At 35.1% G+C, this 18699-nt stretch overlaps 3 protein-coding genes across 3 annotated transcripts; 2 read left to right on the top strand and 1 right to left on the bottom strand.

Moving 5' to 3' along the window:
- The first annotated feature begins 4194 nt into the window (after positions 1-4194).
- On the top strand, positions 4195-8426 carry LOC125676843 (ufm1-specific protease 1-like). Its single transcript, XM_048914692.2, has 5 exons — positions 4195-4381; positions 6118-6321; positions 6599-6701; positions 6851-6921; positions 7488-8426. The coding sequence occupies exons 1-5, from the start codon at positions 4265-4267 to the stop codon at positions 7620-7622; spliced, it is 630 nt and encodes a 209-aa protein (XP_048770649.1). The 5' UTR covers positions 4195-4264; the 3' UTR covers positions 7623-8426.
- LOC125676842 (lactadherin-like) lies at positions 7633-12938 on the bottom strand. The gene is made up of 9 exons (XM_048914691.2): positions 12861-12938; positions 12561-12627; positions 12303-12389; positions 12078-12179; positions 9672-9861; positions 8789-8902; positions 8548-8705; positions 8124-8270; positions 7633-7920 (listed from the first exon to the last, which is right to left on the bottom strand). The coding sequence occupies exons 1-9, from the start codon at positions 12911-12913 to the stop codon at positions 7777-7779; spliced, it is 1062 nt and encodes a 353-aa protein (XP_048770648.2). The 5' UTR covers positions 12914-12938; the 3' UTR covers positions 7633-7776.
- A 216-nt stretch (positions 12939-13154) lies between these two features.
- Positions 13155-16118, top strand: LOC125676841 (uncharacterized). Its single transcript, XM_048914690.2, has 9 exons — positions 13155-13221; positions 13363-13429; positions 13791-13880; positions 13964-14065; positions 14154-14343; positions 14482-14595; positions 15287-15454; positions 15609-15742; positions 15903-16118. The coding sequence occupies exons 1-9, from the start codon at positions 13163-13165 to the stop codon at positions 16056-16058; spliced, it is 1080 nt and encodes a 359-aa protein (XP_048770647.2). The 5' UTR covers positions 13155-13162; the 3' UTR covers positions 16059-16118.
- Positions 16119-18699: the final 2581 nt, after the last annotated feature.

Below are 18699 nucleotides of genomic sequence, written 5' to 3'. Positions count from 1 at the left end.
GTGGGGATCCGGGTTAGAATAGGTCCTCAGTACCCCCTTGCTTGTCGTAAGAAGCGACTAATTGGGGCGGTCCTTCGTATGAGACCGCAAAAACCGAGGACCCGTGTCGCAGCAGGTGTGACACGATAAAGATCCCTCCCTGCTCAATGGCCATAAGCGCCTAGCATAGGCCTAAATTTTGCAGCCCTTCACCGGCAGTGGTGACGTCTCCATATGAGTGAAAAATTCTTCAGAGGGACGTAAAACAATATTCAATCAATCAATCTTAAATAGCATAATTTAAAATATGTATCAAAACAGTATATCGTGTGTGAAAATCAAGAACAAAATTACTGACTTCCGCTGCATAAGATGAATTTCAAGATATTTGTAAATGACTTGCATATATGTACCAAAATATTTAGATAAATCCCTTAATTTAATCAAGCTCAATAATCCTATTATTCACTGCTTTGTGCATCATGGTGCCTAGGTTTTATTCTCAAACGTACGGTAGGGATTACTATCACAAACTTAATATATTAGACAAATACTGTAATGATGGGTGTGTTAAAATCAATCCGACAAAAATAAAGATGAAGCTGGCAGAAATAGTTTTGAAAAATTTACATTTCTGAACGAAATAATGGAAAAATATATTTCAGTATTTTAATAACTCATTCTCTTCCGCATGTTGTCCGAAATGTATAAAAAAAAAAACATTGCATGTTCAAACCCCTGTTCTGAAATGCAGAAAGAAATGATAGTATTTACCAGTACCTACTATTGGATTTTATGTTGATTCTGTATAAAGTATAAACTTTTAACAATTAGTTCATCATTATGGAAGCTTATACATGTATATACATCTACAATTATTTGTTTGCTTTTTTTAAAGCCTTTTTATTTTGCTTGTCGAAAATTATTTTCGGCTACCCCCCCCCCCTTTGAAAACCGACGATACCACGTGCTTATAATGTACACTATTAACCATTGCTCCTTTGCTTCCAAATTCAGAAATGAAAAAATGTTGATTTGGACAGAATTTTGTAGTAGCATTAAAAGATGTCAAACATTACATGTTCAGTCCTTCAAATCAGTCCTTGGGTCTCACAGAAAAAATAATTAAATATGGTAGCTGTCCAATTGTTAAAGCAATGCTTAATTACTAGTTTCAATCAGAACATGCTTACAATACAACACACGGGATATCGGAAATGAAATCTGTTTCATTGCCTCAGATGCAACCCTGAACGTTTACTCATCCTAAAAGCTTTGGCAGATTCGTGCTGCAGTTCTCCACTTTTAACACCAGAAGAGAAACTAATATATAGTTTATGAATACGAAAACAAGTGTAATACATATGTATGTATGTATATATGTATGTATGCAATTATATATGTATGTATCCAATGCATTGCATGCATTTATGTATGTCTGTACATGTTATATATGTGTGTGTGTGTATAATCGTTTGTACGTGTGTACATGTGTATGTATGTACATGTATGTGGGCTATGCATAAGTAAATCAATGGGTCTTTCGGATCCTATACAGCGCAGGTCCTGTTTCACGGTAATCGTTGACACGGTTAAGAACCCTCCCTCCTTGTTATGACCGTTAGCTCGTGCATAAGTCTGAAGTTGGTGCCTTGTCCACTGTAGTGTAGAAATTCTCGCATGAGCCGTACAATAACATACCAACAATATTACTGATTAAAAGCAACAGATTGCATGTAATAAGCAGTTAATATTTGACATACAGAGAAAAGATATATACATGTGCAATTACAATTCAAGCTATTCGATATGAAAATATTTTCCCTTTATCTTGTTGAAGTACATATTGTTTACACACATGTGCACATGTATGCCTCATGGGACCCTTTTTTGGTATATGTAACACATATATCTTGTAAATAAATGTTATTCTTTGAATACTGCCGGTGAATTGGATTTTAACTTGATCATGATTAGTTTAATTTATGAATTATACAATAAGAACTGGTGATGGTAGTTATCTGTATAACAGTGGCTCTAAAGGAACAATCTGATGTACACGTGATGATAGTTATTTGTATAACAGTGGCTCTCTAGGAACAATCTGATGTACACGTGATGGTAGTTAGCTATATAACAGTGGCTCTCTAGGAACAATCTGATGTACACGTGATGGTAGTTAGCTATATAACAGTGGCTCTCTAGGAACAATCTGATATACACGTGATGATAGTTATTTGTATAACAGTGGCTCTAAAGGAACAATCTGATATACACGTGATGATAGTTATTTGTATAACAGTGGCTCTCTAGGAACAATCTGATATACACGTGATGGTAGTTATTTGTATAACAGTGGCTATGTAGGAACAATCTGATGTACACGTGATGGTAGTTAGCTATATAACAGTGGCTCTCTAGGAACAATCTGATGTACACGTGATGATAGTTATTTGTATAACAGTGGCTCTCTAGGAACAATCTGATGTACACGTGATGGTAGTTAGCTATATAACAGTGGCTCTCTAGGAACAATCTGATGTACACGTGATGGTAGTTAGCTATATAACAGTGGCTCTCTAGGAACAATCTGATATACACGTGATGATAGTTATTTGTATAACAGTGGCTCTAAAGGAACAATCTGATATACACGTGATGATAGTTATTTGTATAACAGTGGCTCTCTAGGAACAATCTGATATACACGTGATGGTAGTTATTTGTATAACAGTGGCTATGTAGGAACAATCTGATGTACACGTGATGGTAGTTAGCTATATAACAGTGGCTCTCTAGGAACAATCTGATGTACACGTGATGATAGTTATTTGTATAACAGTGGCTATGTAGGAACAATCTGATGTACACGTGATGGTAGTTAGATGTATAACAGTGGCTCTAAATGAACAATCTGATACACACGTGATGGTAGTTATCTATATAACAGTGGCTATGTAGGAACAATCTGATATACACGTGATGGTAGTTAGCTATATAACAGTGGCTCTCTAGGAACAATCTGATATACACGTGATGATAGTTATTTGTATAACAGTGACTCTCTAGGAACAATCTGATGTACACGTGATGGTAGTTAGATGTATAACAGTGGCTCTCTAGGAACAATCTGATGTACACGTGATGATAGTTATTTGTATAACAGTGGCTCTCTAGGAACAATCTGATGTACACGTGATGGTAGTTAGCTATATAACAGTGGCTCTCTAGGAACAATCTGATATACACGTGATGGTAGTTAGATGTATAACAGTGGCTCTCTAGGAACAATCTGATGTACACGTGATGGTAGTTATTTGTATAACAGTGGCTCTCTAGGAACAATCTGATGTACACGTGATGATAGTTATTTGTATAACAGTGGCTCTCTAGGAACAATCTGATGTACACGTGATGATAGTTATTTGTATAACAGTGGCTCTCTAGGAACAATCTGATGTACACGTGATGGTAGTTAGCTATATAACAGTGGCTCTCTAGGAACAATCTGATGTACACGTGATGATAGTTATTTGTATAACAGTGGGTCTCTAGGAACAATCTGATGTACACGTGATGATAGTTATTTGTATAACAGTGGGTCTCTAGGAACAATCTGATGTACACGTGATGGTAGTTAGATGTATAACAGTGGCTCTCTAGGAACAATCTGATATACACTACGATATTACCGTTACAGAAACCTCTCTATTTAGAGCGTGACTTTTTCTGCGCACGATTTAGATGTCGCCTCCTTATCAAAGAATTACTAACATTTCCCACTAGATAGCAGTATTCATGTAGAGTGTCCAACACATGGATATACATGTATTGATATTACGTGTTTGACGTTAAGTGGTAGATTTTATTTCGACATCTTTTATTCCTTCTAAAAACATTTATCCAGGGCTAAACCAAAATGATTCATATAGTATAGAGTATAGGAAAGGCTTAAATGGATCAATTTACCTTGCTGATATTGGGTAATCTTTGATCAATGTTTCATCAATGCAGATTTTTCCCCCACAAATCAATTTCCTCTTCGTCTTCATCTATCGTAGATTAAAAACTCAGCTTTTATAATAAAATTGCAGTTTCTTTTAATGTATTTTTTGATAGCTTTCATCGATTATTTCCATGTAGGACAAAATTGAGCATTAATGATAATCTTAATAACGCATCTCATCCCCCTTCGAGTTCCCCAGTGGACGTTTCATGCACTCATTTGGAGTTATCTCCCGTGCCGCGCTTGTGCGATCTGTGGCTTGAGGAGCGGTGTCGTATAATGAACACGTTGAGAGAGAACGTCCATAAATCGTTACTTCCCGTTGCTACGGACGCTGTCTCAGTCCGCGGGGATTACCTTTATTATCACTACGGTTGTGATGGGGTGGACGATAGGGTAAGAAAGCTGTTAGAAAGTGAGGCGCTAGTACATTTTGTTTTTGTTGATGGGAGAGGTACACTAAAGGAAACTTTCATATCGTAAATTTTATATCTACAATGAAATATATATATATATATATATAGAGAGAGAGAGAGAGAGAGAAAGTACAAAATGTAATAGAATATATATGTATATATATATTACAAAATGTAATAGAATCAACTGAATATATCTATATGATAAAGTCTAGATTTCTGAATTGAATAGGCTGGTATAGAAGTACTTGTTCTTAGTATGACATAACCCCTTTTCTTAGATGTGATTTCAGTGCAACCGAATGGATGTTTTTATAGTTTTGATTATTATCACCCTACACCAATTGTGATGCAAATATTACGTATTATTTCCCTCCGAGAAAAGAAGACCAAGAAAATCAGGCACAAGTTAATTAACCCGGGGAAAAGGTGCCTTAAATTTTCCCATGTATAAAGTCGTCATAATAGTTATTTTCTCCTACGTAGAAATCCATCCAGGGTTAAAAAGTCCCTCATGCGAATTACGAGCGAGAAATCTCAATGCTTGTGAAAAGAACGAGCGATGAAATCACAACGTTCAAAATGACCTTGGCCTTTTACTTGTAACATTGGTTTGTGGATGTTGATTCCTGAATACAAAAGTTTGAAACATTTTTTCCTCACATTTTTTTTATCAATATTTATGACGAGTTGCAAACTAAGAAATAAAAGTGTAAAACCGTTTGCACTTACAAAACTCAACACTTATCTGTCGCAGTTGTTAGAAACAGCTCAGTTGAATCTTTATAATGAATGTACTTAAAATGATGCAAATTCAAAAGCGTAACAATGATATAAAATACTTGTTTATCTAATAATAATAATAAATTTTGAAATACACGTAATTAAGAATAAAATAAACACATTGAAATGATGGATACACAGCTGCAGGTGTAATTTTGGTCCGAAATTTCAGTGGGTGTTTACCCAGAACCACCCACCACCCCCCCCATTTGAATTAGTTTCGAAGTATATTTCTAAGTATGAATGATTTTTTACTTGCCCCATAATACTAGATTATTGTCTAGAATGTATATTTTACAGTTTTTAAGGTCAAATTGAAAGTTACTTTAGCGAAAAACCAAGATTTCTTCCTTTTTGTACAACAATTATTGGTATTTTTTGCGATCCTCCAAGTATGTTACAATTCATAAAAATGAGTTCCAAGAGTATAAATGTTAAATGTCAAGGTCATTGGAAATGTCCATATTGTGAGGGAACGTCACGTTTTTATGTAGGCCCTATGATTTTCCTGTGTTGTAGGCCCTATGACTTTCCTGTGTTGTAGGCCCTATGACTTTCCTGTGTTGTAGGCCCTATGACTTTCCAGAATGAGCATGCATGGCTCTAGGGTTTTTTTGGTTGGTATTGTGAGAATTAAGAAATAGTGACTTATGGAGAATAATCCCCAGTTTAGATATTATGTCCCGAGCCCCAACTATAACCCAAGACCGACAACGAGGTCATTTTTATCTTACTACGGTTAAGTCTGTTTTAAAACTTGTACATAATACAATCCTTTAGGAGAGATAAAGACATTGCAGACGACATCAAGGTATAAAATCTACAATAAATTCATTGACGCAACACGGTGGGTTTTTTTTTTGGCGTCAATGGGTTTATTGTCAATTTCATAACGGCAAACTGTGTTACATGTAGAATTTATATTTATTACAGGGATGGGGATGTGGATATCGGACACTTCAGACGATGTGTTCATGGATCAAAGGGCAACGAGGGGAGAGCATGCGCGAGGTTCCTTCATTAACACAGATTCAAGACGCCCTAGTTGCTATGAACGACAAACCGAAATCGTTTGCTGGTTCCAAAAACTGGATAGGCAGCTTTGAAATATGTATATGTATCGACTATTTTTATGAGGTAACGTTTAAAGATGAAAAAGTCACATGTTCAAATTACAATATATATTTTGAATTAGTGTATTCAGAATTTAGCGAAATCGTAGATCAGACTATTTAGAGCAATTCGGAATCATCAATTGCTACATTCTTAGTTTCTCTGTTTCCTATTTTCCCTAATCGTGAATTGACGCACATGCGTCAGCGCCAACTGTTAATGTTTATATACCACAAAAAGGAGACATGTATTTTATGTGTTGTTTTTAAAGCTTATCATTGAGGTTCTCTTAATTATATAGGTTCCGTGCAGACTAATTCACGTGACGTCGGGAGACAAACTGATAGAATATCTACCTGACTTCCAAAAGCACTTCCGGGAGATTGGCTCGGTCATCATGATGGGTAATACTTTTTTTACGTGAACGAGCAAGATCCAGATTAATCAAAAGATTTTTGTTATGATGCATTTCACCAAATTTAGCATTGTGAAAATTCTGATATGAACTTATGGCATGATATAGATATTGATTTTGATCACTTTTCTTTTACAGGCGGCGATACGGACAATGCCTCTAAGGGGATTGTAGGGGTGTCGCTGGAAAAGAAATCTCTGCTTATTGTTGTGCGTATGAGATTGTTTTTTCAATGCTTCATGAATATTGGTAACGGAAGTCAGATTATGTAAATTTTATAATTCTTTTTCGAAATGAAAGTTCAAACGAATGCATTGAAATATAACGGAAATTAAACATGATTGTGACGCCAAACATGTGCATGTATAAATAAGTGGACCATATCATTAAAACTGAGCATAATTATTAAGCTTAAGATGTCGAATCCGATGCCGACTCATTTCATGTAGGCACTACACAATCACCAGCTATCCCACGACTACTGTATATTCCCAACTACATTTTGTACTTCGTTTCTTGTGTTCGAATGGGAGATGATTTTAATTGATTTCAGGGAATGATAATTAAACAAATAATTTCTATCATAGCATCTCCATTGATTTTGTTAGCCATACAGCCCGACCATTTGTATGAATTCCACATGATTCACGTGGCTCCATTCTTTCTTCTCTCTTTTAATGAGGGTCTTTTTGCATTATAATTCTGTACACAGGAATTCTAATTGACCAAAATTTCTATCGCAGCACTGGCTATGATTTGTATATATATATTTCAGGATCCTCATTACTTTGGGAATGTGACGTCATTACAAGAACTCTGTGACGACGGCATGGTGTCTTGGCGACCACTAGACTCATTTATGGATCATTCCTTTTATAATTTTTGTCTACCGCAACTAAAAGCAAAGTAATGGCATAAAATTAAATGTTATCTCTGTTTTAAGATACGTATGAAGATATGACGATAATTACAATTGATTTTATGAGGAATGGAAAGTCCAAAAAAAACCAAAGATATCCTTCTGCGGAGCTATTGAGAACGTAAGGTTCGGATTGCGTTTCTGGTCAACATCCATACACTTCCACACGAAGACCTGGTTTCCCACCATTGTGCCATGTTAGCGGAACAAACCGGATGAACCTTGCACTGATTCTGTTGGGAAGGTAGTGTTTAATCACCGAGTCGTAAGCGCTGCTTCCAAAGAATTCCTAAAATAGACATGAAAGCGCTGAAACGCGACTGCAGATGAACTCGACGCGACAGAAGTACACCCTTAGACTATCAAGGCCAATTCTCATGGCGAATTTTAAAAGCTTGAGGTGAAACAACAGCAGCGTTAACACCATTTCGCATTTGTAGTCACATAGGTTGATGACTCTGTAAATTGAATTTACATGCAGAGTGAGTGTACCTTTGGGGATCCGTTACTCCCGATGACGTCGTGGAAGTTGTTTCCGTCTGTGCTATATTGAAGTTTGTACGACAGTGTGTAGTAGGTGGAAGACCGATAACCCTGTGTAGCGACTGAGTGAACAACCCGTGTCTCTCCCAGGTCAACCTACACCAAACAAATAACAGATTTGTTTTACATGTTATATATTTATATATATATATATATATATATATATATATATATATATATATATTGTCACTGTTCGTTATCTTCACCTTTCATATAAAGACGATTAATTGAAAATAAAATTGATATATTGATTATTTTGCATTTAAATTCAAGTTACCACCTAGACTGATTCTAACTTTAGGATACTGACACTAGACTAATTAGGAATGGTGTACATAGTTAAAGCAAACATCTAAGCAAATTTGACATAAACCTGAAGCCATGAGTTGGAAGCCTCTCCGATCCAACCGTCACGACTATGCAATCGACCATTGGAGGCAAAATGATTAGAAAACGTGTAGTGTGCGGACATTTGGGCGTCTGGGATTGTCTTTTTCGCGTTGTCAACTCCAAAGGGGTTTGAGTCGCATCCTGGTTAAGAAAGCGAGTCTCCAGTAATCATACTTGTACAGATTATACAGACAATTTTGCTGAGAGATAAAGTGAATACATACGTAGCTCACAGTGTTGTCCTCCATAGTCAGTTGAGCATGCGCAGTCGTACCTTCCAAAATCATCCGAACATGTGCCGCCATTTTGACAAGGGTTGCTGCTACACTGATCTCGTTCTACATAATACGTTACTATATGTTTATCTACGTCATGTGTACGTCTCCATATGAGTGAAATATTCCCGAGAGGGACGTTAAACAATATACAATCAATCAATCCACGTCATGTGCTACATAAATAGGAATGTAGCAACGCAAAATGTAATAACGAAAAATATAATAAACTCAATATTACTTTTTGACTTATTGCATTTTCCATCGAGTTCAATGTACAGAATGTAATAACGCAAAATGTTATAAATATACCAATGTATTATAAACTCAAGTAATGGAAAATATAATCAATTAATGATATCTTTAAGTTTGAATTAATGCGTGCTTTAAATGAATCAGATAATTGTTCTCTTATTGAATTTACGATATAATTGTCTTAATTTCTGTACATAGTATTCATTATTTAAAAAAGAAATTAGATAAAAATAAATTGTGTTAATTACATGTTGCGTTGAAATCGACACAAAATATAATGACACATCAAATGTAATAATTGCGGTCATATATAAAGATCCTGATATTGTTAATTAAATTAAAGAGAATTAATATCACATTTTGTGTAATTGCATTCTGTCTTAAACTCGACGCACAATGTAAGAACGTAAAATTATTACATTTTGTGTCGTTGGTACATTTTGCGTTGTTATATAGGCATTTAAATAGGCGAGTATGAAATCATCGAAATTGCTCTGTATTGTTTGAAAAGTTTCAATGTTATTCCACAAAAGGTTAGTTTTAAACGTAAAGTAAAATATTAAGAATCATTTGAAACCTCTTATATCAATAGAGAACGTCCCATCAGCATATTTTCCATGGCGGTCAGTAGCGCGAATTCCGAATGTATATGTTGCGTCTATATCGGGGGCTGTACCGGTGATGACTCCAGTGGAAGAGTTCAGAGATGTTCCGGGTGGTAGATGACCGGAAATTACCCTATACTGTATGTTACCACCATCTGGGTCCTGTAGTGGATAAAACACTGAATCTTGTATGTTTTCCTCACCGATACAGACATACAATTTCGTGGGGTCTTTGAGAGAGAGAAAGAAAAGCTGGTTCGTGGATGAGAAGATAGTCAAAATGTGTTTATGGAGAATATTCTAATTCTTTTAGCATTTTATGTAGGATGTTAAGGTTTCACCAAAGTCAAACCGACATATGCATTGCTATAGATCAATGTGCAATTCAAATCTTTAATCACTATGAAATATTGAATATCCAAATTCATTCTTGTCGCAAAGAATATAAATACATGTACATCAACCCCATGGCTATATCTGATACTAGCTCTATATAATCTGTTTGAGGAGAATAGGGACAACGTTAAAAAGAAATAGAACGGTTTTACTAGATACTTCAACAAAGTTAAAAAGAAATAAAACGATTTTACTAGATATTTCAACAAAGTTAAAAAGAAATAGAACAGTTTTACTAGATACTTCAACAAAGTTAAAAAGAAATAAAACGATTTTACTAGATATTTCAACAAAGTTAAAAAGAAATAGAACAGTTTTACTAGATACTTCAACAAAGTCAAAAAGAAATAAAACAGTTTTACTAGATATTTCAACAAAGTTAAAAAGAAATAGAACAGTTTTACTAGATACTTCAACAAAGTCAAAAAGAAATAAAACAGTTTTACTAGATACTTCAACAAAGTTATAATGCATGAACCCTTTTTGAGTATACATAAATAGAGATCATGCCAGACATGATTTTTGATAGAAAACATTAAATGATTTTGAAAAAAATAAAATGATTTGAAAGTAGTCAACTTTTACTTTCTTTTTCAATTATCACATTTTTGCTTCAATAAACAATCATGTCACTTCGTGGTAAAAACAAAACCCCAACTCTCCATATTGGAAGATGCACGTTGAAGCCCTAATCTCCGGGAGGAGAGAAGGAATTGAGTCAAGTCAGTTTGACTTGGCGTAACCTGAACTCATAGGTACATGTATGTAGATTCCACGAAATCGACGAAAATTATACATTTCCCCCCAAAACATTGCATCATTTGCTGATAAAAAAACAAAACCCGCTCTTTACCAATCTCGCAATTTCGAGACATTTTTGATTAAGGAAGTTAGCTCCTGAGCTTTTGAATACAACTGCGCAGGATGCTACAACTAAGTATTCACTGGTTCAAAACTGATCCTATTGGTGCAAATATATTACACATCTATTGCTGAACCTTATCCAGCTGAATTTTTTTTTTGTGTCAATTCAAATTGAAAGTGTTTGACAGGGACTATATTTTGGGGCGAAGGATTCACTAATCAAAAAGTTCTAATTCTGCACGATATTACAGTTTCTGTTTAATCCAATGTATCGTCTATTTTTATATCCCTATATGTGTATTTCAGTTTTATAATTTATGATACAGGTAGTTGAGACTTGGAACTAGTTCAAATGTTGTAATTTATTAACTTGGTTGATATATTTTTCCAAACAGTACACCGATTCTTAAAAAAGTTTTAATTAATTCATTCGAAATTTTGTATAAAAATTCAGTATTTTCGCCAAAAACTTTGATCTCCAACCCCCACTTTTTTTTAGTTGCATTTTAAATTGGAAGACCAGACCTTGAAAATTATGTAAAATTTTAGAAATTGACATTACTCCTAATATGTCTTTTTAAACTCTCAATTTTGATATCATGAAGTTTTGCGTATATCAAGTGCAAAAGGGTCATTATTTATTTCCTTTACTAGTATTAATTTATTTTTTCATCTGTAGTGTTAGAGGACATGATTGTGTATCTATTTTATGTAATGATTGATTTGTGTTGCTTATGTTGTGTTGACACTAACAGAAAAATCAAGTTTAGTTGAATAAGTTTTAAGTGCAATAAGGTCATATTTATATCACTATAGCTCAATAACAAGCATTGCGACCCCAGTTTTTCTTTTTAATTTCCTAATTCTTCTTCAATGTAGAAATCAAAGATACACTTCCCAAAAAAATTGACATTACTTCAAATGTCAGGTGCGAACCTCTTTAAGAATCGAAATCGTTCATAGTACTATATATTCAAGAAAACACCGTCTGACAATTTGGCCGAGGGAATTTCAACATCATTTACATATTAAAATGGCGCTTTTTATAGAGGCGTGCTTCAACTGGCTGAAACTGTCACCTACCACCAAGAAGATATAGAAATGTAAAACATATTTACCATTGCTTCTACCGACACGGCCAATTTTGTACCGGAAGTAAACGCTCCCAGTGACCCGTGAACCGACTGTTTCGTCCATATGGGCGGAAGACTCTTCACTTTCTGAAAATTTTGATTTTGTATTACAAGTTTGAAATTCGAAGTCGTGGCTAATATATCTATTTAGGCAAGCCTTACATAAAACTATCAATTATAGAATATGGACAGAACTGTTTACAAAATCACCTCTATAAATTTTCTGAGATCCGTTCCTGCAATAATTACGGTGCCTCCAGCTCCTGGTTTCAAAATAACATCACCACCTACACCAGCCTGTTAGCAATATAACGCAACTGACATAAATTCACATACAAAAACAAATTAGATATCCATGGATGTTCAATGCTTTAACAGCTATTTTTGTGATCATGTTAGATCAGTTAATTGAACAAGGCTAGAGAGCATGCAGAGGAAAATACCCTTTTGGAACGAGACTATACTAACCTCGAACGTGAGGTCTCCACCGGGTTCAGCAGAGACATTCACATTGGGATAATCAATCTGGAAGAAACTGGAAAATACAACGGGAATATGAGTCATTAAATGGAATTCTGTAACATTTTTACAGCTTTAAGAAAAGAAGTTCATCAGTTTTAAAAATACATTTCGCTTTCAATTAATGTATAGTTGTTCACAATAGACAATAGGTTCTGAAATCTGCGTCACAACATTTGTTTTAACAGAACGACAATTCCTGCTATAATATAAAAAAAATATACAATTTGTTATCATCATACTCTTTACCTTCCATAAACAATTCCAGGTAAAACAAAAATTGAATATATGAAATTCTGCATCCTGCATATACGGGTCAGTGAAGAGAAAAACGACGAAATTAAAAGGTGCCCTAGTACATAAGCTCTTCCTTGACGATTTTTAAATTCGTGTGTTTACCAAATAATTAATCAGTCTATTTATGTTATTAATTATTTTAGCAGTAATCTCTCTGACCCCATGTTTCAGTATCTAGTAACTCAGAAGTTTTATTTTACGCCCTCGTTTTGGAGCTGTGACCTTGTCGGAAACGTCTTCACAAGGCCATTAAAATGGTGGCCAGGCTCTTTCCTGTTGTACTTTTCATAGCTAGTATTCGCTGTGACGATGGGTGGGTATTTTCTTATCAATATTCAATTCAATTTTAATTCAAAAGTCTGGGATTCTTAAAAATGAAAACTGATGATATACATTTACCTGTAAAGAATTCTGATGTAAACTATGATATTAAAAAGCTCCTCTTCTTATGCAGTGTTCTGGATATACAATATCCTAGTCTCTCCGTGCACGCACCGGCTGATGGCGACATTATTCTACAGGTAAGAAAATGATCTCCTCTTCATCTTAGTGGTGTATGTGACATTTCGAAGATTTAGCATACGTGCCGATGACCCCCCCCCCCCCCCCCCCCAATAAATAAATTAAAAAAAAACAAACAACCAAACAACTCAATAATTATGACATATTACAAAATCTATAGATAGATTTAGTTTACACATCAATTAAGTTACATGTAACATCTGATTTATTCAAAATGGTGACGATAACACTTTATTGCGATCTTTGAAGTTAAAAGTTGACAAAAACACTTCAAACTCGTTCTTAAACATACTTGAACATAAAATCCAATCATGAAATCAAAATCAAGTACATATTTGTTTGTCTTTATTATTTTTACAGTCTGGTTACGACCTGAAAGATGTATACCTCAAACCAGGACCGGGCGGATCCGTGATGTTTGAGAACGACGACATTCTGAAAATCATAGAGGTATTGCTGATCTACAAGTCGTTCGTAATGCCACAATGGTAAATTTGTATAAACGTATACAGTAACATTGTACACATTCACAGGTGGCAAAAAGCATGCCTCCGATTTGGTCAAAGCATGCGCACATGGGTTTCTTTGGAACATTTATTGGCGAGCAGAGAATCAACATCAAACTTGATGCCGAGGTAAGTTTAACGACTACGATTTTGCACACTGTAACATAACAGTAGAATATGAACTTGCTGCGATACAGCCATTTTAATTTAAAACTAGGATCCTGAAGGTACGAATCTCCATTTCATGGTTGTTTCTGGAGAACTACCGGAAGGCGTGACCCTGAACAACGTCACGGGTCATATTACAGGCATTATACCGGATGTAGAAGACATTTTCAAGTTTACCATTCGGGCCATCGATGAACACAACAAATATGCTGACGCTCTTTTCAAAATGGAAACTATTGGTATATCCTTTTGAATAACTTGCAATGGAAATTGAAAAAAATAAAAATAAATCCGCATGAAACATATCATCATTTATTTATTTATTTATTTATTTGTGATAATAAATTTTAGCATTGATTTCTGTGTTGATTGTGTAGTGAAAGATCACTGTGAAACAAACCCTTGCTTACACGGTGGAACGTGTACAGATACAAAAGGTTGGTTCAACTGCACATGCCGAACCGGATATGGAGGTCCAAGATGTGAATTTTGTGAGTATTTCTATATTTGTGCTACCTAATTACGGATTTGCTATAGGGATTCGGCATGATAATTGAAAGTTTTTTCATTATCAGTTTTAAATGGAATGATATAATAAAACAAAACTAAATGATGCCTCAGGGATCGACATTAACGGTTGTCCGATTGCCCGAGGCAAGTGAAAACCCAGTTCAGACAAGTAAAACTCGATACACACTTGCCCGATGGGGCAAGTGATTATTTAAATAGGAAATGTGATTATTATAATAATTGTGTTAAACTTGATGAATATCAAATATTAGAACGTACAGTCCAACTCCATATCTTACTGGTTTTTTTTTTTTTTTTTTTTTACCAAATCGTTAGATTATAGCGAAGGCCCATTCTAGTAGATCGTACTGTACCACCATTGACAGAGAAAGATAATTAAGATAATTAGAGTTACTGGTTGACAGGCTTATCAGAGCCTAAAATATTTCGGACAACTAAGTTTTTCATTCGGACAAGTAAAACTTCGAGTTTACTTGCCCGAAGGGCAAGAAAGAAGAAAAGTTAATGTCTATCCCTGTGTCTTGATAACTGTTACATGTAAACATTGAAATGCGAAGTTGCGTAAAACTCTCCATTTATATTTTCTATTACTCCTATCAGACCTTGATTGTTAATCGCGTATTAAATCACATAGATCTTCGTTTATGTCAGCTTGTGTGTCCCAGAGTTTGGGGGTAAATGATAGAAACAAGATACCAGATGCGCAAATGTCCGGATACCTTACGTACAGTACCTACTTGGAATCTAATGGACGATATGGTGCTTCTGGATATGGATGGGTGGGATCTAACAGCAACTCGTGGTTACAGGTAGATTTAGGTAATGTCTTCATATATAACAAATTTATTATACGATGTTTCAGCAGATATAGAAATGTAATATGGAGTTAGAGAATTCAAAGAGTTTCTTGAAAGTGTTGGTGCTTACGTTGTTTGTAATGGGTATTTACCGATGTATTCCTTTGTGTTATAAGGTAACCTGACCAAAGTGTACGCTGTACGGAACCAGGGTTACAGTTCTTCGTACTACAGTACCGCATACACCCTTTCTGTTAGCGTAGATGGCACCACATTCCTCTCCGTTAACAACACAAATGGAGGAAAACATGTAAGCACGAATTTAACTTACATTTTAGTTCAAGACAGAGGTTTCATCAGCTAAAAGGAAATTTCGAAATCATGTCTTTACAAATCATTTCGAATAATTATTATACGATTGTAACAGATTGTAACAAATATTTGGTTATAATCTGATGATTTTCTCCTAGGCCTTTCATGCATCCACTGGGAATTACAAGTATTCACTTCCGGTTCCTGTTGATGCGCGATTTGTTCGATTTCATCCTACTTCATATCACAACAAACCGCAACTGAAGGTAGACCTATATGGATGTCATTACCAGCGACAAACAAAAATTCTTTAACTCTTGAAATAACAATTGTGGGATTTTCTTTTAATAATTAAAACTTGTAAAGAAAAAAAATTGCATTATTATTTTTATGTAGAAAAATGAATCTGTCACATTTGCAATAACGTTGACCAAAGGCTCTTAAAACCTCTATGCAAGAATCAATTGTCCTGGTTTCATAATTTGATCAAAAACTCACTTCATGACAGTAGCAAAATTCACCCCTCATTTTGGCGGGATAATTGCCGATATCTTGTGAAGAAGCTTTTAAGCTTGCGGTTCTCTTGCGGTAGATCAAGTGATATTAGGTCTAACTATGTTACGTGTAATGGTGTACTACACCTACAATATCGTAGGTGTTCTATGTTTGCCAATTTACACCACAATAGTTTTGTGAATCAATTTCGGTGGTTATATCATGAAGCTAATTCATAAATCTCGTAAAAAAAAAAAAAGAATGACATTTGTTATCTGAAAAAAAAAAATCAACAACGCTTGCTTAGGATCATATAGAAATATTCATCCGAAATACAACAGAACCTCAAACAAGGTACTATGGTTAAACATGGGGATATGAGCTCCTTACTACTGGAAGAGGGCTATAAGCTCAAGATAACCATTTATCAAATTTGTCGGCTAGAATTGTGGGAGTGAGGGAGGTTTTTACAGGTTTATTACATAAATTCTGTAAAGTTATGTCCCAAAGCCTATACACCAGACCAAGGGTTATTGAAGTTTTACAATTTCATTAAAAGTCTTTAAAAGACTTTATAATTATGCTACCATTTGTCTGATGAATATCCAGGAGTGAAGAACAATTTCAACGATTTGTTGATAGTGTATATAACCTATGCACCACCATGTACCTGGATCCCACACCCTTGGGTCATAGATTTCACAATTTTAGTAGGAAACTTTATGCCTATTATAAATTAACTAAGCACCCAATTTTTTCTGCAAGATGTTTCTGAGCGAAGCAGATTGAAAGGTTGAAATAATAGATTTTACTCTATGACCTATTGAACACCCACCCTGGGGCCTCAAACACTGAGCAAGAAACTTTAGACATTATTAATAGATGTGTCCCAGCTCATTGTAACTGTAAACCCGGTTTGTCTGCTTCAAGTTCAAGAGAAAGGAGGAAAATGTGTTAAAAGATTGATTTTGAAAGTGGAGCAATCAGTGATTAATTTCATTCATCCTGTAAAGAATAGCAAATTGAGAGTAGGGCAAAGACAGATCCATAAACTCAACAAAGGTGGAATCAGGTGCCTTGGAGGAGTAAGAATTCCCTATTGACGGACCACACTTGCCATATGCCCTCTATTTTGAGAACGGCCGAACAATTGGTACATGTATGAAACATGTCAGACGGCATTCGACCTACCTTTGCAAATAAGATCATTATAACGACCATAGAATTTGTGAAATGTTTATTTCATACAAAATTGTTAAAACCCATATAATATAAACTTTTTGTCAGTAACTCGCATTGATTTAAAAATTGATCATACGCAAAACATTCTCTAGCCTATCGAATCAATCGAGAGACATAAACGTCATATACAGGTCATGGAAAATTGGTACACGAAAAGGTGAAGATAACGAACAGTGATCAATCTCATAACTCTTATAAGTAATACAAAGTAAAGCTGGGCAAATACGGACCCCTGGATATACCAGAGGTGGGATCAAGTGCCTAGAAGGAGTAAGCATCCCCTGTCGAACAGTCACACCCGCCGTGAGCCCTAAATCTCGATCAGATAAACAGAGAATTAGTGTGTAAAGAACGGCCTAAAAATTCGTATGAAACATATCAGAAAGCATTTGACCAAATAAAAGGTTGTATGGGCAAACTAGATCGTTATAACGACCATAGAATTTGCAAAATGCTGACTGCTGAAAGAGACTGTTGAAACTCTGTAATATCAACGTGATTGTAAGCAGTCTTTCTCGATTTAAAAACTGATCATACGCAGAACAAGCTCTTGTGCATCGAATGAATTGAGATATATAAACACCATATGCAGGTGATTATGGAATATTGCTACATAAATATGGGAAGTTGACGATGGAGAAGCTGAAATCATCCCGTTTGTTATAATTTGTGTTTTTAGATTGTCATTAATAACTATTTTCAATGAAATATCTAAGTACGAAGAAGATGTGGAGGACTCTGTGGTGTCTTCTTATTTCGACTTCACTGGGATATATCGAATCGACATATGAATGCAAATGATTATTGTTAATAAATAAAATGTCTTCGATATATCTACATGTCTAGATGAAGGCCACTGCAAGAGATTTTTTCTTCTCATGTAAAAGCTTTTGAATAAATTCTGCCTCATAAGAATATATAAACAGATCAAAAACCAAAGGAGCACAGTTCGTGTCCATGGGAATTCCAACAGAATGTTGGAAGACCTGATCACCAAAGACTACGAACATATTGTCAATGAGGAACTCCAGCATATTTTTAATTTCAACTTCAGAGTACTTGTGGGTGGAATCAGTATGGGAATTTGACGATGGAGAAGCTGATTTGTCATTGTCGTTTGTCATAAAGTTGAGTTTTCAGTTTGCCGTTAAGATTCATATTCAATAAAATATACAAATATGAAGCAAATATGGAAGACTGATGTCTTTTATTTTGAGT

Source organism: Ostrea edulis, chromosome 3 (genome assembly GCF_947568905.1).
Source record: "Ostrea edulis chromosome 3, xbOstEdul1.1, whole genome shotgun sequence".
Lineage (NCBI taxonomy): Eukaryota > Metazoa > Mollusca > Bivalvia > Ostreida > Ostreidae > Ostrea > Ostrea edulis.
The sequence above is the reverse complement of the archived record's forward strand: the minus strand, read 5'-3'. Positions and strand labels throughout refer to the sequence as shown.